At 41.4% G+C, this 23,801-nt stretch overlaps 2 protein-coding genes across 2 annotated transcripts; one reads left to right on the plus strand and one right to left on the minus strand.

Moving 5' to 3' along the window:
• The first annotated feature begins 3,167 nt into the window (after positions 1 to 3,167).
• LOC136353772 (uncharacterized) lies at positions 3,168 to 5,002 on the plus strand. Its single transcript, XM_066304994.1, has one exon. It carries the CDS (start codon positions 3,200 to 3,202, stop codon positions 4,637 to 4,639), a length of 1,440 nt encoding a protein of 479 aa, XP_066161091.1. The 5' UTR covers positions 3,168 to 3,199; the 3' UTR covers positions 4,640 to 5,002.
• An 8,038-nt stretch (positions 5,003 to 13,040) lies between these two features.
• Positions 13,041 to 19,137, minus strand: LOC107276411 (cysteine-rich receptor-like protein kinase 6). Its single transcript, XM_066304995.1, has 7 exons — positions 18,287 to 19,137; positions 16,907 to 17,055; positions 14,982 to 15,106; positions 14,691 to 14,901; positions 14,105 to 14,345; positions 13,471 to 13,624; positions 13,041 to 13,367 (listed from the first exon to the last, which is right to left on the minus strand). Exons 1-7 carry the CDS (start codon positions 19,132 to 19,134, stop codon positions 13,047 to 13,049), a joined length of 2,049 nt encoding a protein of 682 aa, XP_066161092.1. The 5' UTR covers positions 19,135 to 19,137; the 3' UTR covers positions 13,041 to 13,046.
• Between the last annotated feature and the right edge of the window lie 4,664 nt (positions 19,138 to 23,801).

Consider the following 23,801-nt stretch of genomic DNA (forward strand, 5'->3'; position numbering starts at 1 on the left):
ACGGCGGTCGGGAGGCGAGGAGGTGGCAGGTTCGGCCGCCGCTCCGCCCAGATGCGCATGGCGCGACCTCCACCGTGGCAAGCTCGGACTTCGATGGATATGGAGGAGTGGCGGCGGCTACCTCCACGATGTGCTGTCGTCGATGTCCGGAGCAAGCTCCAACAAAAATTTAAGTTATGCTTATAGATGGTTAGGATGTATATTTTGAGTAAAAATGCAATTCAGTAAAAATATTACTGAAAAGAACATAGCTCTAAAAAGTGAAAATGTCGACAGGACGAGAGCCTTGACTAGTAACGAACTCGCTGGATGCACAGATGTCATTTGCGTAGTCGCTATGAGTGCACGAGCGCGGTGTGAATGGGATAGCAGAGCAGGGCATGTCGGTGGACTCCGGCGAATCCATGGCAAACAGGACGAAGAACTCACTGCATGTGACATTTGGCACTCACCTATACGAAGCTACAATTACGCAACCCACTTCTTTTTTTTTAATTCACGCTGAAAAAAAGGTGTAACATCATTTTTTTTATCCGCACGGAGAATCTGGTTTTATTAGGAGGAATTGTCGCACGAAAAAAACCTCTTTTGGGGCACCTCGTCTAACCGTTTTTTCAATTAAAGCCGAATCAATACTCCCTACGATCACACATACTTTTTTATTAGAATAAAAGTTATTTTTTAACTACGTATTTCAGACATCATAGTGTTTTTATAACTATAAGTTATTTTTTAACTATTAAATCCAACGATTATAACATCGTATAAATTTCTTAATTTAGTTTATAACTGTAATTACAAGATCTTACATCTACCAGTTAAATTTTAACTATATATTCAGTCCCCGTATAAGTGTTTTTACAACTTCATGTTTTTTTAACTAATAACACAAATATTTTTAACGTCAGTTATTATCACATCGATTCAAAGTTAGTAGTCCATATTTTGAGTTTACGTAACTCCAAGGTACTATTTAACTCCAAGTTAGATATCTCACATTGTAAAGTTAAATTTTAACTCCACAACGATATCATCTCAACCCACCAGGACACCACCTAACTATATCTAAGTTAAATTTTAACTCCACGGACAAGTTGGTTGCCTCGGTGGTGGGGGAAGTCGTGAGTAGCACTATGAAGTTTCGTAGCACGCAACGTCTGTGTGTCGCTTCACGTAGCGCCACCATACATAAACACGGTAAATTGATATGAAATCAGTTTTTTTATGCACTACTACAAAACACCACGTAGAGACCGGTACCTATGAAGCTTTATAAAATTGGTACCTATGAAGCTTTATAAAATTAAGAATTGGTACCTGTAACCACTCATTTGTATTGGTTTATAAAAACCGGCAAAAATAGTCTCCCTAAGTCATATGTGCCGGTTATTATGACAAACCGGTAAATATATACATGACATAGGTGCCGGTTTAAGTACGATGCCATAGGTATCAATTTTTATCATGAACCGGTATATATGGGCATCATATGCTAGTTATTAATAAAAATCAGCACTTATGAGCCCATAGGTGTTGGCTTAAATTTAAACCGGCGCATATCATAACACAACTCATATATGTGTTTTTTATCTAAATTTTTCATATATAATCAGATGAAGATAAACTTTTATATCAAATTTGTACAACTCGGTGAGATCTACAAGTTTGTAGTTGATTACTTTTCGATTTTAGGTAGTTTGGATGTCCAAAACTGTGTTACAAGGTCTCGGATATATTTGCGTAAGTGAATATTTAAAATTTATAAACGATATCGGATGGAGATAAAAGCTATATGAAAGTTGTAGATCTAGATGAGATATATAATTTTGTAGTTGACAAACGTTTCGTTTGTGCTTAGCTATGGTCTGAAATATGGATTATAAGTTCGAATAACACTATTTTGAAATGAATAGCATTTGTTTTCAAGAAAAGGTGAGATGGTAAGGAGGCTTTGGATAGACAGAGAGAGGATTTGAGTTCAAATCTTGCTTGACCCATGTGTATGAATATGGGTTATAAAATCATTTGACTTGTGTGAGTGGAAATGTATTGATAGAGGTGCCAAAGAAAAATACCAAATATTTTTTTTAATTTTTGAAGCACCATAAAAAATAAAAAAAACGGGTGTACTTTTATAGGTGCCGGTTCTAAACCTACAGTACTACTACATAGGTGCTGGTTCTTAAACCGGCACCAGTGACCATCAATGACTTTTGTAATTAGTGCGGTGTCGAATAAGTGTCAGCATCGGTCGCACCTATAGGCCCTACCTATGAGTTTTTTTTTATAGTGAGGAGTGCTGATATCTAGCTATTGTGTTTTAAAATTATATCGAATAATCATAGGGACATATAAGGATCTGAGTTACTATTGTCGTCTCATATTATAAGTTTTTTTTTTTGACTTATTTCTAAATTAGACATTTTAGATTTGATCACATTTATAAAAAAATAATAATATTTTCAGTTCAACTATGAAAATATATTCGGTGTTTGTTGCAATAAAACTAATTTCGTGCTATAAGTGTTGCTATATTTTTCTATGAACTTTAAAGAAGTTTAGAAAATTTAAAACGACTTATTATAATAGGAAATAGAGGAGTAATAATTTGGAACCAAATGTGTAACCCACTGACCTACTCCATCCAACTTAAAAATGCATTCTTCTTTTCTTATCTAGTAACTGTATCTATCTAAGTATCTACTCCGTTTCATATTGTTTGTGTAAAATTATAATACTACAAATGAACTACTACTGTGGACCGATGAGTACCCAAATGAATAAAACTAGTATCCGTGTCAATGTTTAGAGAAACTACTTCTTCCATACCTTAGGCATATTGATCCGCAATGCGGCGGCCGCGGCGTTAGCGCGTTTGGTGAGCGCACTGTGTATTCAACATGTTTGCGGTCAACGGCGCCGAAATGCTACGTAGTTGGGTGGCCTTTGCTTGCGTAATTGCGTGGAAAAACTAAACTCAAGCCGGAAGGAAGCCCACGCAAGAAAAGGCCCAGTGCTGAGAAGTGACAACACGTAACGAATATTACTAACTACAGAAAAGGCTGGGCTAATTACAACTCCTAATTAACTTTTGTTTAGTGCAAATAAAATTATTATCTCTTCACCACTTAACCCTAATAACTTGCCACGACGACGCGGTCAATCGCGATCTCCCTTCTGTTATCCCCCTCTCGTCTCGATGTCATCGCCGCCGCCGCCGCCGCCGCCGTGTCCTGCTGCGGCGTGCGACGACGGGTGGCTCTCCCTGTCCGTCTCGACGGTGTCGGGAGAGAGCAATCAAAAGCGCCTCAAGCGAGGAGGCGGAGGAGGTGGTGGAGGGGTCGGCGGCGGAGCGGTCGAGGATGATGGGTGCCCCCTCCACGACGAGGTCCTCCTCCTCGTGTTCGCGGAATGTTCGCTGGAGACAGACGATCTCGTCCGGTGCGCCGCCACCTGCAGGCGGTGGCGCCGCCTCGTCGCCGGCGACGCGGAGTACATCTGCCGCCGGAAGCCGCCCTCCCGCCGCTACGTCGGCGCCCTCGCCGTCGGCTTCGTACAGCAGAGGCGGCAGGAGAACTCGTCGTCTTCTTCGGGCGCGCCACCGCCACCACGGTTCATCCCGTTGCCCTCCTACTCCTCCAGGTTCGCCGGCGGAGGCGAGCTCGACAAGGTGTTCGACAGCGGCCTCTTGAGCAACTCCCGCCTCATCGCGTCGCGCAAGGGCCTCCTCGTCCTCGAGCTCCGCCGCTCCTCGCGCGCCGCGGCCGTCAGGCTCGTCGTGTGCAACCCCATGACCGGGGACATGGCCACCCTCCCCATCCTCGCCGGGAAGGACAGGCCCGGGCACTACGCGTGCGCGCTAATCACCTTCGACGACCACGAGGGCGCGCCGGATCGGCTCGGCTTCGTCCATGACCCCGCCGCGTTCCGCCTGCTCCTCGTCTACAAGCGCCGCAACTTCACGGCGTGCCGATCCTACTGGTCGGACACCAAGGCCTGGGATGCGGAGGGCAAGCTGTCCGGTGCCAAGATCGGCGGCAGGCGCCTCGGCGAGATGACCGGCGCGGTGGCCGTCCGCGGCTCCGTGTTCTGGCTGCTAAAGAACCTGCTGTTCGTCGTCCGCCTCGGCGCGCTGAAGGCTACCACCGAGACCTTCCCATCAAAATGGTGCAGCAAGCTCTGCTTCTGCTACGGCAGCCCGGTGCAGAACCGCCAGCTCGCCGTCACGCCGGACGGCCGGCTCTGCGCCGTGCAGGTGGACCGACACGTGACGAGCAACAACACCGTGAGGATCAACGTCATCTCCCGCCACGACGGCTACGGCCCGCCGACATGGGAGTGCGACAATGCGCGCGACGTGGAGCTCAACCGCGTGCTGCCCATGGCGAACGTGAGGAGGGTTTGCCTGAGGGGCGTGTGCGAGAGGAGCGGGGTCGTCTTCCTCGCCATCGGCACCGACTTGTACAACCAGCAGCCGGACCTGGCGCTCTACGCGCTGGACATGGACAAGAAGGAGGCACGGAAGGTGGCGGCGCCGCCGGGCCACTGCCGCCGGTTGTCGTCGAGCTTCTTCGGCTACGAGATGGACCGTGTGGCCTACCTCGCCTCCCTCTCCGGCGGGGAGTCCATTGCTAGCTGATTGGAACACCCGCAAAGTGAGGTAAGGAGAGGAATTTTGCTAAGATTTTACTGCTGCAAAGATTTTACTGCTGCAAACAGTTCTGTAGCTTGTCTGGAAAAAAGCACCAGGCATTACAAAACATAGTTGCATACACCATACTTTACAGTTTAGTAAGTTTGGATCATATAAACATTCTAATCAGTTGATTTGCCATAGCCAGATTCTTTTTGAGTCACTAGCATTATCAGCAGGGTTTATGATGTTGCGGATTTAATTTGTGAAATGTGAATTGTGGTAGCTAAAGCCCGGAGATGGTTAGTGCGTAATATGTGTAACCAATCCATCATATACTGTTACATATCTTTTTTACCATCTTCTGAATTTATTGATGCGGCAGAGCGGTAGATAGACAAATGAATCAAACTAGAGATGAACAATACAAAGTGAAGCTATGTCAGTATGTGCTCTTCTGAATGGAGAGCAGGTCATGGCCTGATGGGTTGCCAATGCATATCTGCAAGATTCTGTTGTTGTGTTGCAATGCTGAATATCCTGGATACTTTAATTATGATTGCCAACCAATGGATTGTTACCACACCGGGTATTGCTGAATGAATCGTGACCTTGCCTGAATTAATGATTGTTTTCAACCTTTTTTATAACCATTTAGATGGCATGTAAACAAGAAGAAGATGTCCCTGAGTGTTTACAATAGTCTCCCCAAACCATGCATTAGAAGCGTAGTTCCGCACTATTATAACAGTTCAGGTTATATAAACGCCTGAAAGTTCTAATCGATTTCTTTGATAAGTCCTTTCTTGTTCTTTTTTTCCTTTTGACCCACTACCATTGTGGCATAACAGCAGCCAGCAGTGTTCTGGACACTGTTGCAGAGAGCAGAGTTATCAGTTGGTATTGTGAATCCTGACGGGATGGGTTGGCTTACCAGTCTTTATTTGCCGATTGTATTGCAGTCATAACAACACAACCTTCTCTCTGATATGGTCTGATCTCTATGTAAATCTCTCACATTCGATGTCTTTTTTTTTTTTTTTTTGCATACCAGTTCTTTTAAAAAAAAGAGAAAAATCAGGACATATGTGTAATAATAGAAAAATGAGGACAAATATGTAGCTGGAGGTTCCAGGCATAGAAAAAAAACAGAGAATAAAATCCATCACCGGTCCCTAAAATTGTATCGCTGTGTCATCCCGGTCCCTAAAATTGTATCGCTGTGTCATCCCGGTCCCTAAACTCGCAAATCGACCGTTCAGGTTATCAAACTTGTTTGACCATGTCATTCCGGTCCCTAAACTTGCAGATCACTCATTTAGGTCCTCCAACTTGTTCAGTTGTGTCACTCCGGTCCCTAAACTTGGATTTGAATATCATCTGGGTCAAATAGGATGGTCTAAAGACTTTATATTTAAAAATAATTCATAACTTTTTCATGTGAACTCTAATGAAGACAAACTTTATATCAAACTTGTAGCCCTCAACGCGATCTACAACTTTGTAGTTGATATTTTTTTTATTTTAAGTCATTTTTTGTCCCAAAATGTAATTTTAAAATTAAAATTTCAAAATCTATAAACATGCAACAATATTTTGGGACCCTAAACAGTTTTAATTCAAAAACTTTTCAACTACAAAGTTGTAGGTCGCGCCGAGGGATATAATTTTGATATAAAGTTTGTCTTCATTAGAGTTCACATGAAAAAGTTATGAATTATTTTTTGATATCCCTTTTTAAACCGTCCTGTTTAGAGACCGGGATGACACAACTGAACAAGTTGGAGGACCTAAACGAGTGATCTGCACGTTTAGGGACCGGGATGACATAGTCAAACAAGTTTGAGGACTTGAACGGTTGATTTGCGAGTTTAGGGACCGGGATGACACAGCGGTACAAGTTTAGGGACCGGTGATGGACTTTACTCAAAAAAAAAAAAGACTTGGGTGTTTCACTACATAAAGCTGGAGAGCGGACCCCATCGGCATCGTCTTTGGCTCTGAGGAGAGTGGCGGATCTAGATTCGGTGGCCCACTAACGGGATCCAAGCGGTCAGAAGGTGGCGTCGACAATTGGGGTGTCCAGCCACATATGCTCTCCCAGAGGCGGATTGGGGGGGTGGCGGAAGCAACATGAGTATCCCTGTCACAAGTCAGCCCCTTGTTCGTGCACCTACACCACAAATCTAGTACACCACTGGGATTGGCAGAACCGTCTCTCTTCTATCAAGCTATCTTCTTCCGATGGGTTTTCCCCCACTAGCAACTGTTTATGATAATGCCGGTTTCTAGTTACACAAGTCTCACAGAACCCATTTCTGTCGCTGCCTCTCTGCTCTGCTGGCCTCACCAGGGCCACGGGTCCCCCAGCTGCGTCGATGCTGTCGGAGGCAGCTAATGTACAATAAAAAGTGCAGGCTCGACTCCGGCCAAATAATTTTTTTATTAGTAAAGTGTGACTAGATTTGTTATTTCTTTCAATGCATGCAATTCAATGGCAAACTAAAATCTTTTATCGGCACAGAGTACACAAGTAAAGAAATTATTTGTTGACATGTCTGTCATGATGTGACCACAACTCCAGCTTTGGCACAACATTTAGGCATCAGAAGTGGCGCGTTGTCATCTGAGAATGATGGCAGCAGGTCAGCGCACCCCCAATCCCCCGGCGTTAATGGGGGCTCCAACCATTTGGCCAACCGATTCAAAGGAATCATGGGTAGATCTGACCCTGACTACCACCATCTCGGGCTAATCATTATTACGGTGTTTTCATCATTAGTTAGGGTTTTCCACATCAACCTATAGACTAGTATCATCTTGATTTCTATTCATGGTATGCTTACACCCACATCTCATTCATTCTTTAGATGGACAATATGGATTGTGGGTGTATGCCTATTGTCTTCCTCACGAAATGATCATCGTTGGGTAGCACATCCAAACAAGGTTGCAGGTCGGTTGTGGTGTTTATGGCCAATTATAGTTGTGCTAAGACTGGGAGGCATAGCTACATCACCTCGAAACAAGGGGACCATAGTACCGTGGAACTTTTATTAGCTGATGCTCTTCAAATACCCTTCCTCACCTCCGGGATTATGGTCCAAAATTAGCTGGTAGTACCTAGCAATGGCAATTACCGTTTTCATGTTGAAGGCATTGTTTTAGGAAAACCATTATGCTAGTCCAAGTATTGCTTCGGTGGATGATGTGGATGATTGGTTGTTGTTGTAGCTGGCCATGGCATGATATTTATTGTCTTGCCGTTCTTTCCTTTTCATGTTTAATAATCGTAGATATGTAGAGGCCGTGAATGGCCTTAAACTAATTGTATCATCTTGATGTAATTATCTCAGATCAGTTAAACTTTCTCAATGTAAAAAAGAAATAGGTGATTCCACCACATACATCGGTTCACCAGCACCCAACACGTATCCTATCCTATATACTTAGGCAGCGTATCAGGTGAAAACCAGGTAAGCTGTGCAACCTTGGAAACTCTCTATCAAGACCACATGATGCTCATCCAATGGCTAGGGACAGAGGTGGGTTTCTTTTGCATTTAACCGCCCGCCAATCCGAGCGCCCTTGCCTGGTTTTTTTGCAAATCCACCCCTCCCCCCAAGTCCCTAATCTGCCAGCGCACGCCGCCCACGATTCGCCTCCGGCGCCTGCTCTTTGCCGCGATTCGCCGCCGCTCGCGCGCGACGTCCTTTCTCTGTGCATATGTCTGTATCTGTTGTGAGGAACAAGTATATAGTACTGCATACATTGCCCTCATGACTGAATCATCATACATTGCCCAAGAAAAAGAGTTGAGCAAAGCAATACACTCAACGATTGAGATTTTCTGCAGTACAAAATCTCCTCTTTTTTCCTCCTTACAGCAGCAAAGTGAGTTGAATAACTAATGACTCCAGATCATTGGACCTCTTCTCAGCTTTGAGAAGTGTCTCAAGATGATGCTGGGTCCTGCAACATCTATATTGCCACTAGACACAACCTGCTTTTTTTTTTGTTCTATGCACATGCACTGGAGATAACTGCAGAGAACAAACAGCAGCAGACATGCACTGAAGATAACAGCTGTTCTTGGCCGGGAAGGACGAGGCGTTCCTGCGGAGGGTGAAGGAGCACTCCATGGGGCGGCGCGGCAAAGGGGCTGCGGCGAATCGCGGCGAAGAGCGGGCGGCAGCAAGAAAACGAAACGACGTTGGGCAGCGTGCGCTGGCGGATTAGGGCCTTAGGGGGTGGATTTGCAAAAAACCAGGAAAGGGCGCTGGGATTGGCGGGCGTTAAGTGTAAAAGTACCCCACCTATGTCACTAGCCATCGGATGAGCATCGTGTGGTCTTGATTGAGAGTTTCCAAGGTTGCACAGCTTACCTGGTTTTCACCTGATACGTTGCCATATACTTATAGCTCATCCCCAATAAGTGTAGTTAATGCTATTTCTCTCTTCTCTGATGAAGCCATATCATCCCAATTATTATTATCTTTTGGATGATAGATCTATGGTACAAATTATCTATTCTTTCTTCTCTTATAAGACCATGCAATATCAATTATTGTGACCATGTGTAAATTATATAGAACATAGAAAGTCTTTTTTTTGTTTTAAAAAACATATCGCAGTTTATTTGTACATATTATACAACTTAATTTTCCGCAACAGTGCCAGCGGGTATTTATCTAGTATATCTATAAAATTCATCTCTCTCTTCTTTCATGAAGCCACATCACCTTAATTGTTTGTAACATTTGGATTATTTATCAAGGGTGCAATTGCATCTCCCTCCCCCAAAGCCATACCATACAACTCAATCATTTATAACCTTTAGATAATTGATCAAGGTAAAAAATATATAAACACATGAAAGAAAATCATATAATAAAAAATTTCACAACTCATATCTACTATTTTATCATATAATTATCCCGCAACAACATGCGGGATACTCATCTAGTTGCGCATACGAGGCATTCCTTGCCTACCGTGAGCCGTGTAGCGGACCAAAGTTGATAACCAACACATATGACGGTACCGCCTTATATATCATGTTTACCAAAAAGAACCAGCACATATATATAATAGCCTCCCAAGGGTCATGCGATGCCTTGTATGTGCAGGTTCAAAATGATAACCGGCACGAATGTCATATGTGGCACATTTGTGCTGGTTTTGTTAAACAAGTGACATATATCATTTTGTGTTGGTTTTGTTAAAAAAAAAAAGGGCGACATATATAGCACTGACAAACATAATTTGCACCTCCATTCTTAGTTAAGCAGGTAAAATAGAGAGGAGCTCTATTGCTACTGGACCAGCTAGGGGAGAGGGAGATTTTGCTCCTTAGGTTCAAAATTCAATGGATATATGCCAATACAGGCATTAATTCACAAAAATTTACCACGCGAGTCACGGAGAGATTTTTCGAAACGAACTCACCAAATCCACTCCAATATGTCCCAAACTCATGTTTTGGTGTGTTCTGGTGAAAAACATCCCACCGACGTTTGCCAATATTGGCATTAAATGACAAAAGTTCATCGCGCGACTCACGGATTGATTTTTCAAAACGAACGCACACAATCCACTCCAATAGGTCCAAACATCATGTTTTGGTGTTTTTTGAACCTTTTCGTTCCGGTGAAAAACATCGCACCCACGTGTGTGTTAACAGTGAAATTTGGTAAGCCCGGAGTAGTCATCGGCTTAGAGTCAGCATCGGCTTTGAAGTCATGAGATTAGCCGATGAGAGTTGTCAAGTCATCAGTTGTCAGATTCTTGCTATATTCGGTTAAGGAAATTGATCTACTAAAGGAAGCTTATCCAGAAGAGACCGAGTTCAAAGAGAATGCGGCATGGCAAGTTATCTATTAATTAGGAATAGTTTGTTAGTTTCCTTTTATCTTTAGGAAAGTGTGTTCAGTGTCCTATAAGGACTTTATCTTGCCTTTTATCTTTAGGAAAGTTTCTTTCTTGTCTGACAAGGACTTGTATCAACCCATGGGTATAAATATATACACCCAGGGTCTATATAATCTATCGCTATGATCAATACAATTCAGTGCATCGCCACCCTTTCTACTTCTACTTTTGTTTTTACGTTCCGGCGGAACTTGGCACTCGACGCGGGGCTGCATCGTCTTCGATCTCCGGCGAAGGGATAAGTCCAATGTTCTGCCGGTCCAGGCAATTGTATCGTCTACGTCGGCGTCGTTCAAGGCTGCATCAGGACATTCGACCTCTTGGATTACTCTGGTTTGGATAATATATTTGGCTGGCTATTTATCATATGTCTATGTTAATCTAGTCCTAGCATCTCAATTTAGCTCTATCGGCTGTCTCTCGCTTTAGGGTTTCTGCCGGTATCGGCTAAATCGCCTTGCTATTAGATTAGCTTAGGCATCTACCACCCTGAAAATCAGTCAACGGCTTGATTGTCTAGATATTATGTTTCTTTTCATACTTAGTGCTGCATCAGTTAAGTTTGATCTACTAAGTCGTGCTTAGAACCATAATCTTTAGCCTGCTTCTTGATTGCCAATAAGGGTTTCATCGGGGTTTCAGCCAGTGAGTTATCTGGACGTTGCATCGGCTTATAAGGATTGCAAATACATATAAGTTGGATTTAGCCGATGACAATAAAGGTTTCACTGTTTAATCTAATCTTGTGGATTTCATGACATCGGACCTCCAGCCGATGTGTGCTTTAACCTTCGGATTGATGTTTATTTATCATATCATTGCTAGCCGATTGGTTTATACTAGATTATATTGTTATTTTATTACATCATCATCAGCCGATTGCCTTTATATCATTATCTACATTGGACATATAGCCGATTACTTAAACCCTATCGACATCGGCTGGTATCGGCATCGGCTATTATCGGCTATCGGCTAGAACTACTCCATCGGCTTGTCAGCCGATCGGCTGTTTTGATCTACTATTTGCATATCTTGTCAGTTGCAGGATCAAATTGACTGGCACGCCCGCATCTCATCATGATTTGGACCTGCACAGGAGCTAATCAGATCTCCCAGGCCGGTGTGTTCGATTTTTTCGTCAACAGTGTGCCAATATTGACATTATATGTTTGTTGGTGCTCAGTTTGACCTAAGCCTCTCCCTATATCCTTCATTTATGGTGAATTTAGATGATATATTGAAATCTTGAGTTAAATCACTGATGTCCAAACAAGATGAGCGCAAAAATAGCAGAATATTTGGCAACAAAGGTAAGCCAAAAAACCTTTATACATGGGAGTATTGACCATCAATGCTAGATTTACTGCAAGCTAGCATGATTACTGTGTTTTTTAAGAGAGTCATAATTATAATTTTTTTAAATAAAGGTATCAACCACCATTGGCAAGCCATATATTCATTCACCTATGCTATAGTTGCCCTTAGTTATGCAGATGATCCTCACTATTTAAGAGCATAGTAGAAAAATCGGACCTGTCATCGAACTGCTTGAGCCCTCGGTTCATCGGTTCACCGGTTGGACTGCTGGGTCAACCAGTCTAATGCTGAACCAGAACCATCATGTTATACGCATAATTTTATCCAAACAAGGAGCTCAAGCTAGCTAGTGGTGATGGGAACATCCTTGCTATTGGCAACCAGGGAACGAATCCCCAAAAGAGCACTTTTTTTATCATTTTTAGGCAAATAAATGAACTTGGGCTGCTGGAAGCGAGGTGGGCCTTGGAAGGTCGGCCCATCTACTAGCCGACCCGCCAGTTTAGGATAGCCTGGGTCACCAGTTTTTCGCATAAACCGTCCGGTTCACCGGGTTTATACCAGTTCATTTGCATGGGCGATCTTTGAAGCAAACCTACCCAGTGAGACTACTGGTTCTGGTTTTTTCCGGTTCAATCGTTGGTCCGGCCCAGTTATTTTACTATGTTTAAGAGGGACTTAAGATATATGGGCCTAACATATGTTCTAATATACCTAGTACAACTCCAAGTCATAGATATATAACTAACCAACTTTTTATACATATCTGATGCAACTATAAGTTTCATCCAAAATCAGGGTGGTGACAATGTGTCTTCATTCCATTCAATGCCAAGTAATACTGCTCCTGTGCAAAGGAGAAGTGGGGGCTTGAGACTCAGACAATTCCTGTGGCAACCTACATACGCGTTATTATCAACTGTATGATAAGGATGTATCGGCGGAAAGGATACGTTGTTGTGGGAGTTGGTGACAGGATGATGTGGTGCTGAGATTAGCTAGAGCTCGGAGTAGAAAATGTCATTCTTGTCTATGTGCCAATATAATTAGCAATATGGAATGCAAATTGGTTAAAAAAGATATGAGCTTAAGGCAATGCCACTATGAAGTTGCATATTTCTAAAGTGGTAATTTCAGAGTGGCACCAATGAATTATTTTGTTCTATCTAGGATGGAACTCCGATATTGATACTTCATTCGCGGACAATGCGGCAGCGCTAGGGCTAGAGCTTGTTGTGTTCCTAACATTCGCAAAAGTAAATGCCGGTTTCGATGGTGCAGCAAAATTGGTGGTGTCAACATCCTGAAGCATGACAAGGACACTCAGCATTGTCGGCCGGTCTGCCGGGTTCTCCTGGACACAGAGGAGCCCGATGTGGACACACTTGAGCAGCTCCATGTCCTGCAAACCCCGGCTACCGCTGAGCAGCAGCAACGTGTCAGTGATCTCCAGTGGTATCCCTTTCTGCCAATGATCCCATACCTGAAACATCACAAGGTTTAGTCCGTAGATTGATGAGTACTTTCAACATGAAAAATGCCATTGCTTTAAGGAAATCATAGAACAATTGATCAATAGGACGCACATAGCTTAGTAGATTGCTAGATTCTTCGTCTGCGTCGAACACATCGGTATTCCTCCTTCCGGTCACAATCTCCAATACTAAGATACCAAAGCTGTAGACATCAACCTTGACTGACAGGTGCCCAAGCACTGCATACTCTGGTGCCATATAACCCCTGTATGCATTCGTTACAGTGTCAATGCCTAAAATGAGAAGCAATGTGACTATCTCCTAGCAGCTGCATCTTAACGCAAGTTTCTATTCCTATTTATTCATAAAATTTTGTTCAATTATACTATAACCAACATATTATTGGATATATAGGTAACTTCCATGTGACTAAAGTTACTAATACATGAAACAAAGAGGATAAAACATTTACGGAATATACTTGACAATTTTCAAAATTCGCAAACATTGTCTTTATTGGTGCATCCCAGTTGGTTGTTTTTTCTCAAAGAACACTTCAATTTTTAAATTTAGCAAATACCTGGTTAAATTTAATCGAAAGTTTTTTAAACTTATCTTTTTGTTCAACATACTGAAAATATAAAAAATCAGAATTTTCTACCCACCGAGAAATGTTTTCAATACCGAAATAGTGTACCCTAGTAAGGAATGAAGGAATTTTTCACAATCGATCATTTGTTCTTACAGTGTCCCGACGACTTGGCTTGTGATACTTGTAGTTTTTGTTCCACTACAGAGCCTCGCCAAGCCAAAGTCAGATATCTTTGGGTTCATGTTGGAGTCTAGCAGCACATTGCTAGCCTTGAGGTCGCGATGTATGATCTTTATCTGGGAATCCTCGTGAAGATAGAGTAGGCCTCGTGCTGTCCCGTGTATGATCTGGTATCTCGTTTCCCAGCTTAATTGTTCTCGCTTCTGTGGGTCTGCTAGGTAAAAAAAAAAAGTTCACGCATGCAAAACATATTCAAAAATAATTCTTGTTTGAATTTTACTATGTTCATTAGAAAAAAAATTTATCAAACCCTATATGTTTAGGAGATAAATTATGCACTTTTCAAGTCAAAAATAAATAGTTTGAAATTCAACGGTCGTCAACGTTTTAAAAGTTTGACCGGACGTAGTAGTCCAAATGTCGAACATTTGTGACAGGAGGGACCCCATAGCAGAGAATAATAAGCTATAGTAATAGTTGTCAACTTAATGATGATTCTTGCAGCCTAGAATAATAATTGTATAGTAAATGTATTGATAGTATGTGTATATGGTCTTACCAAAAAGGATAGTGTCGAGACTTCGATTTGGCAGGAATTCATACACGAGTAACTTTTCATCTCCCTTGATGCAAACACCTAGAAGCTTTGCAAGGTTGTTGTGCCAGAGTTTGGCAACCAACAAGAGCTCATTCCTCAGCTGTTCAAGGCCTTGTCCCGATGTCCTGTCAAGCCTTTTCACAGCGATTTCACCTACATCTGGCAAGAACCCCTGAAATTAATGGTTCATATCATATCAATAGACATTTCCATGGTAGTTTCATATCATATACTGTAACAAGATGTGTAAACCTTGTATACTGCTCCAAATCCACCATGCCCAAGCTTGTTGTGTTCTGCAAAATTAGCTGTTGCCTTTCTTATTATTGCCAGATCAAATAGAAGTGAGCCTGAGTCAACATTTTTGTCAGCAGCATCTGCATTATAATTAAAAACACATTACATTCTAGATAGGCATGAATTATGAATACGTCGATGTTCAAACATTGTCTTCGCGCTTTGTAGTTTTATCATAATATTTTGTATGTGCGTCATGGACAACTTACTTTTTCTGGTTACCCAATCAAAGCACACAGGTGGCTCGACAGGACTCTAGAACAACACTCTAGGCCTATATCTTAGTGGGCCTGTCCTAACCAAGATATTAAGCTTACAAAACTTAAAAACTAGCTTCTACCTTTTATGTTGTCCTACCCCATAACCAAAATCAAATGGCCGGACTAAACCGACTGCATGTAACACAACAGTGTCTGCACAATTCATATATGACCTAACTTCTAGTATCACTTATGTTAGCATGACTGGCTCAAGTCACTATCACCATGAGTAGGTCCCCGCGACATGGGAACAAAACTTCTAGTTTCAAGGCTTTGGCCTCAATGGGCATGCATCCAACTAGAGCCACAACCAAGGTTCTACACATACACAACCACTCTTGGACCATTTGAACCATGTTGTTAACTAAAAAAAAATATGTGGTGACCAAACTGGCCGCCGAGTGGTATGTTGAACTGCACACCAGATTGTTCAGCTCATCATTTAGGTTGGACTTTTGGAAATCCACGTTCATTTTTGTGTTTATGCGTTGTGGATAATGTCTAATGGTTTGTGTATGTTACATGAACTACATTTGTGCTAGTTTTAATTAAGTTGGGAAGAGTACTTATGCATGGAAAACGGTCCTATATGTAGGCTTTGCTTGGAACATATAGAGCGTGGGCACCGATACGGATCGGATTTAGACTCAAAGATAGTTGAGGTCTACTAGGTTAAGCATATCACGCAGGATGCTCAATCTTGAATACGGTGCAGATGAAGGAGATGTTTCTGTATTGCATATATGAGAAATGTGTGTATTATGGAAAATTTGGATATGGATTGGAATATATGTGTGGAAACTTGCTAATAGGATATCCTGATAGAGATGTAATTTTCAAGGCTTAATTCCTTATAGTCTGATTAGGTATATATAAACACTATACAACGAGAATACATAGTTGCTAGGGTTTACTCCATGCATGTTTGACTACTATAGTGGATTCACCTTGTAAACATCTTGATATGATAAATATTATCTTCCCACAATAAGAAGTACTGCTCTTTCATATCTTTTTATTTTTGCTCAGTATTGCGTAAATTGTTGATTTTGTGTTATAGTACAAATTTGATTGATTTGATCCAACCAAAACATATCTAGGATGCAGTTAAGTTAAATAAGTTAATTCTCCATTGTTTAGGAGTCATCATGATTTTAGATTTTGGTTTAGATTGATCATGTTTTTATGACGTACGTAGCAGTAGTTTCCAGGCTGTGAACTAGCTTTGGAGTTCTTAAGTTGGTGACTTTTTATGTTTTGTCGTTTTTATCTGTCTAATGGCAGTTTTTATTTGTCTATTGTAACAATTCGCCAGCCCTATGCTTGATGTAGCTTGTTGGACTCGATGAAGATCCAAATATTTTCAGTTATGCTCCACTATAATCTGTACCCCATGATGTACTAAGTCCATGGATGGACCTCAGTTGGACAAGGCAATTAGGACTTGGGAGATCTATCTATCTGTCTGTCTGTCTATCTATCTATCTAATCTAATTTGGCTCAGCTTGTTGCAATTTGGTTGACCATGTATTTTTTTTGTTAATCATTTCCAATAGAAATTGCAGAAGAAATCACCAGAAGATGCATGTTGCTTACACAAAACACTCAAACTCAACTCACATTGTTTTGCTTGTAATTTTTTCCAGAGGTAAATGATGAACAGAGACAGAAGGATGACTAAAGCACCAAGGACAGCTCCAACAACTGCTGCTGCATTTTCGGGGCTGCTTCTCCTCTTTCCTGCAGTTAAGTGTAACGCCACGTTATGTCTGGACAATCAGAGCAAACCCACGCTAGACATTGGATTCTTTTTTAAAGTGAAACACACTAACATGACTAGCTAAAAACCACCTGCCATATACTCCATCCGTTTCAAAATAACTTATAATGAATGCTATTCATTTTGAAACTTCAACCACTGGTCTTTTCCAAAAAGAAATTACAAATACTAAAATAATATCATACTGCCACAGTACATTGCATTCTTAAAGAATATGGGTAGTGGATATCCACAAGGCGTACATATCCGACTATATATAAGAGGCGGACTGCATTCATATAATATAAGATAAATTAATACTCGGTTGTCATGTTACCTTTTATCCCAAGGTGGAGTATAGGGTCCAAGCTAAATACTACCATATTATTATATACAGATAAGATAATCAAAGTTGTATTCGCCTAGACTTTCTACTTGTAACCTTGCCCCCAACCTATATAAGGCACGCAGAGAGTCCCCTCAAAGGGCACATCGACATAAACAATACCGCAAGATCACCATGAGCAATACATCCGGCAGATAAAATCCATCAAAACATGTATAAACCCTTATCTTCCACATCCATCCACTTTTAAGTCTCGTGCACTACCTCTTTTATTATTACTGAATCAGAGTTGTTTGGACCAGTGGTTTAATTGTATTGGCTGTTGGTCGTCTTTTTAAAACTCCGTCTAGTCAAAAATACTTGATGTTTTGTTTATAATATTTGAGATGTAACTGAGCCCGTAACTATAATTTATATTAGAATTAGCTTAAAATGTTTCAATATGTTTATAGGATTACGGTAGAATTTTCCAAAGCAAATCTACACCCATTTATTTGTTTCAAAACTAAGTATACATTTAAGTTATTGATGGTTCTTCCAAAAGTTTGAGCAGATATATTATATTCAAAATTTGAAGTATTTGTGACTGGAGAGAGTATATTTATACCATGATCCGGCCAGTGACAAGAAAGCCATGGAAGGAAATTAAACTAGTATTATTTTTCTTGAAAAAGGAACTACCTATATATAACTTTTAACATAAAAGTTATCTAAAAACTTTCAGATATAATTATAACGAATCAGACACCGTTCTGTCCAAATTGGTTGTACAACGAAATGTCTCATCCGATGCTATGCTACTTTATTATAGGGGGTAGAAAACAAAAACAACATTACTGTTCTCGAGATTATGTGAAAAGTGCAGGACGATGTGAGGTCTATCATAATTTTACACGAGGCGAAGTTCATACCATCCTCCGGAACAACTGGCGGCGCGACGAGCTTCACCGAAGGGTCGCCGTCGAAGAAGACGAAGGTCTCGTACCTAAGGTTGCACCACACCGCGTTGAACCTCCCTCCCATCTTTCCAGCGAACACCTTGGGCATGTCCACCCTGAGCGCCTCCAGGCACGCCCGGCACGCCGCCGCCGCCTGGTCGGGCGTGCACTGCACCACACCGTAGATGTTGTGCACCATGTCCTCCGTCGTCGACATGAAGCCGTCGCCGGAGGTCATCACCCCAGCGGCGTACCTCAACGTCGAGTTGTACGCCGCCCAGTCGGCCAGCGCGCCGGCGAGGTCCGCCACGAGCGCGTCGAAGTGGCCGGCGTCGGCGGTGATGCGGTCCGCGCTAGGGCTCCCGATCAGGACCTCCGTGTTGTCGGGCCTCGCCGTGAAGTCCACGTACGAGAACCGGGCGAGGCAGCGGTCGTAGAACACGGTCACGTCCATGTCGCCCCGGCACTCGTTGAAGGCGACGGCCGGCACCGCGGCGAGGCAGGACGCGCACCCGACGCGGTCGGTGTCGCCGCGGCAGAGCGCGAGGCCCCACGCCTCCGTGTCCGTGCCGCGCCCAGTGGTCGCGGTGGCGAAGCCGGTGGTAGTATTGGGTGTGCGGGCGGTCAGCGTGGCGAGGATGCTGTGGACGTTGGTGTCGTAGGTGGTGTTCGCGGCATAGGCGCTGCCGTTGTTGCATGACCAGTTCATGAGCTCCAGAGCGCGGCCATGGCGCGGGAGGGAGAAGAGGGACGCGAGAACTAGTGCTAATATCACCTTCGACGACAATAACACGCGTGTAGCCATGGCGTCTGGGAAAATCGATCGAATAGAAGGAGAAGATGTGTGAAGCTGTGGACTTAATTATAGTGTTGTGCAACGGCCGGCCGGTTCAAGTCAACTGAGCTCCAAGTATACGCCAATGGGATGACACGAATACATTAATTTGATCAAGCCGATGTAAGTGTAAAAATTAGAGTAAGTCAATGCAGGTTATAGATTATTATATCAATAATTAGAGTAAGCTAGCTGATGTCAAGCGCTTTACTGCGGATGAAAAGTGCGTTAATTACTATAGAAATGGATGGATATATCTTGAAAATATTATAAAACATTATATGGAGAATAATGATTTGATATATTTGTTAGTGCGGATGATGATGTTGCATATTTGCATGTTGATCTTTAGATGTTAATAATTACTAGTGAGTTATTAGTGGGTGATGATATGATCTATTTGAATGAACTTTAGAATCATGTTGATATAAGGTAGAATCACTTTATATTATATAGCTGTGTAATATTATTATGAGAAATTGAGAATCATAGATACTACACCTTAATTAACAAAACCAATAGCAATAGATCCATTGCCTGCAAGTATATAATTGGTATAAAAGTTGTCGCTGTTAATGATACACACTATATAGAACAGATCTATAAACACACAACTGTCTATATGTTAATAACATGTAGTTTTCATCTAGCCGCCTAAATAATTATTAATTAGCATGTTGTGTATACAAAATATAATAAATATAATCTATACAATGCCACTAAATAACTACTAATTAGCATGTTGTTTCATACACCAGGTGCCACTCATGTTGAGACGGTAGATCATATATAGACCAACACAACATCCAGGTTGGTGAGACATTACAAATATATTGTTGACTTTAGGTAAAAATTAAATCACCGGACGCCCAATATAGTATGCATACATAGCCGCCAGCCGATCTGCCGTATCTTGTACTTCTTCAAAACACAAATCTTGTGGTTCACGCATTCATATATTAGCATGATCTTTGTACCTCTTATGTAAAGCTGTTGGCCACAATTATTTCCTCAATGTTCATATATGTATAGACAAATTTCCCTAGTTAATTTTGTGCGCGCACTATCATTGATATTGGCCAGCTGGTCAGATCAACACTTCGTAGTTTTGTCTATTAATTTGTGAACTTCTCAGGTGCGATATGCTACTGTGTGTGGTACTATTATGCTGCCATCTCAAAGAGTTTACATCCAAACGTGCACAAAAAACTAACGAAAACAGTTTGAGATATACTCTACATTGCCATTTATTTTTTTAAAAAAGTTATTTTAGTAATTGTAAAGTTGGACCTAGTGCCAAGATCTCAACTAAATCATTCCTTCTTACCCTGAAATCCCAATCCAAGATTTTCAATTAAAAATCTCAGGATTTAAAATTTGAAATTCAAATTACCCATCTAAACTCCCAAATTTCCTTCAACGCATTATTTTGAATTTTAGATCAAAACTCCCAAATACCTCCTTTAAAATTTCCCCATAAATTTCCTAAACTCAGTTTGGAAATTTGAAAGCAAATTCAGATTTTCATTTCTAAATTTTCTTAATTTCGCTTCCTATCAGCATCTTCTTTTCCAAATTTATTCGAAATCCACATATATCAACACTCACTCAAATGAGCAGATGACCATATCCACTTTCTCCATTTATATTTATGATATTGATGAGAAATCAAATATTAAATTTAAGTTCGAATCCCCTTTGAATTCTTCCCTAGTTGTCCCATCCATTTCATTCTCCAAGAATTATTCAAATTCATCCGAAATTCAGACTTCATCCCAAATGTTAGAACTTCTCCAGTCAAGACACTCTTCCTTGACCTTCTGAAAAAATTGTGATTGAAATAAAAAGTTCGAATTAAAAATATCAATCCAAGTATTCAGAATAACCATCCAAATAAATCCCTAGGAATTGTGAAGCATCACAATTCATTCGGACCACGTTGTCTCCTCTCTAACATCTGAATCTGGCCCAGCCCATGGCACTTGGTTCTCCCTCCTACATCTGTGATTCTCCAATAGTTGTCATTTGAAAAGGAGTAGAAAAGGGAATCGAGTAGCTTTCTCCTGGTATCTTGGCCCCTGACAGCATGCTGCCGCCAAAATCACCGTGACCCTCGTAGGTCCTCTGCTGTCACATTCACCAGATTTGGTTGGGCTTCTCGAGGGACAATCAACTGCAACAAGAGACATGTAGTGGGAAGATCTTCTCGAGATCACAATAAGAGAAGAAGTGGAGGTTAGATGTAGCGATATCTCGACCGCTGAAGAAAACGTAGCTAGCGGCCACGGCAAAGAGGGAAGGGGATTCACCAAGGCTGACCAAGCTAGGGGTTGGAGTCGAGGAGTTCTATTAGGATCAGTTGAGCTCAAGGTGAAATAGGCGGCAACTGCCTGAGACGTGGAGAAAGACGGATTGGTGAGGAGAGGCTAGCACAGTATCTGTAACACCCTGAAAATTTCGAATTTAAAATACGTAAACAAAAATTTGGAATAATCAAAAATCTTTTTCAAAATTTCTTCATGCTGGAATTTATTTGATTTTCTTTTCTTTTTCCTGTTCTGCCAGTGCCAAAATAATGAAAATTGGGAATATAATTCAATTATGGATTCAAAATAATAGTTATTAAAGAACCATGATTATGAAATATATCAATTAAGATAATATTTGCTAATAAAAGGAAATACTAATTGTTTTCCTAAAAAGCCTTTCATATGAATTATATTCCTTTAAAGAATTATTTTACAAATGAAAGGAATTAATAATTATTTACCAAAACCTTTTTTGCAAACTCGATCTTTAAAGAATTAACTAAATCTTTTAGCAAAATTCTAATTTGGGTCTCTCAAGTTTCCTATTTTCTTCCTCCCTAGTCCAGCCCACTAAGCCGCCCAGCCGGCCGAGTTGGGTTTAGAGTATTTTTATTAAATCTCAAAAAATAAAAGTCGTACAAGAAAAAATCAAATTGGGTTTAGAGTATTTTTATTAAATTTACCATGCTCTAAAAGGCTTAAATATTTTTTGCTTAAATTTTCACAACACAATAACTATTCAAGCAAATAATCGGGAAATGGTCATTGTGTTCTGAAAATTAAAGCAAAAATTATATAAGCCTTTTAGAGCTTTGAAATTTTGATTTTTGTTTAAATTTTCAGAACACATCAGCTCATCTTCAGAGGCGGCAATGACAACGCCGGCGGAGACAAAGCGAGGATGACCTCAATCAACAGTGCCAAAAAAATGATTTGATTCTACATTTATTTTCATTTTGCATCCCATTTCATCGGAGCAATTGATAGCCATGAACATTGATGTCTGTGCTGTTACCTGGCCACCTAAACCCAATGGTGAAGATAGCCAAGCACTTATGCCGCCACGGCCTCGGCATCATTCTCACGGTGATCGACCCACCGGACAATGACGCCACTTCGGTGTTTGGTCAACGCAATGGTGCACCTCGCTGCAGCTAATCCTTCCATCATGTTCCGCCTCCTGCTAGCACAGTCTAGCCTCGATGTCGGCATGAACCCGGTCAAGCTACTTCAACTCGCTTCAGCTCGCCAACCCCTTGAGGTCCTCTGCTCGCCACCCACCATCGATGCCCTCTTGATCGATATGTTCTGTATGGACACACTCGACATTGGAACCAAGCCCACCATCCCAACCTACTTGTTCTTCGCCTCTGTGGCCTGAGTCTTCACTATTGTTCTCTAGCTACCTTCCCGTGTTATTTCCCTTTCTTATCGTGCAAGTAGATGGGCAAGGTGATCGTTGAGCGAAGAGAAGTATTGTGAGGGGGTACTTTATAAAACGTGAGTGGAGGAGGCGGACAGTTATTTGGGGAAAAAATCCACGCTTGAGAATTGGCCACTAGATCTTGATCAGAAGGCTCCGGGAGGTTGTGTGCATGACTGCACAATTGCACATAAATGCCTGTGTGCATAGGAATGTGCAAGTTATATTAAATTATGTTGTAAGTACTTAAATGGTTAAGGTCAAGGATAATTGATTAATTCCAGGAATTTGTGATCTCTGTATGATCTCCTCCCCTAGGGCTGAGTTCTTTTATTTTAGAATCTCTGTGATGTATTAGACTATTAGTGAAAAAGAAACATCACAACTGTTCAGTTCCAATGTTCATTTGTTGTATAGCAGATCTGCAAATTGATCAGTGTTGACCAGTAAATGTTCCTTTCTTTCTGATTTCTCAATTTGGTTGTTGTGATGCAGAGAAACATCCAAACACAAATAAAAAGACGATGTTCATATTTTTTTTTTTTGCACTGCATCCTCTCTCAATGTTACTTTTTTACTAAATCTCTGAATGTTAATTTAAGAAATTTGTTACTGCCTTCCTTTGGTTCAGGATTTGCAGTGTTTTTACTAGGATTTGAATTTTTGTTAATTACTTGCACAACTAGGGTACAAATGATTTATGTGCAATATCAGTAGGTCACATGTGCAAGTTACGAATATTTCTCATTTTTCTGATCATGTTTTTTGCTAATATTAAAATCTTGAGATTTGTAGTTTTGGAATATATATCCACATATACCTTTGTGAAATTGTAGCCTCTCTCAATTTTTATAGGTCCTAGAATAATCTATTGCTTTTGTTGTTTGATTTAGGATTAGAGTGTT

The sequence above is a fragment of the Oryza sativa genome, chromosome 10, assembly GCF_034140825.1.
Source record: "Oryza sativa Japonica Group chromosome 10, ASM3414082v1".
NCBI classification, from domain to species: domain Eukaryota; kingdom Viridiplantae; phylum Streptophyta; class Magnoliopsida; order Poales; family Poaceae; genus Oryza; species Oryza sativa.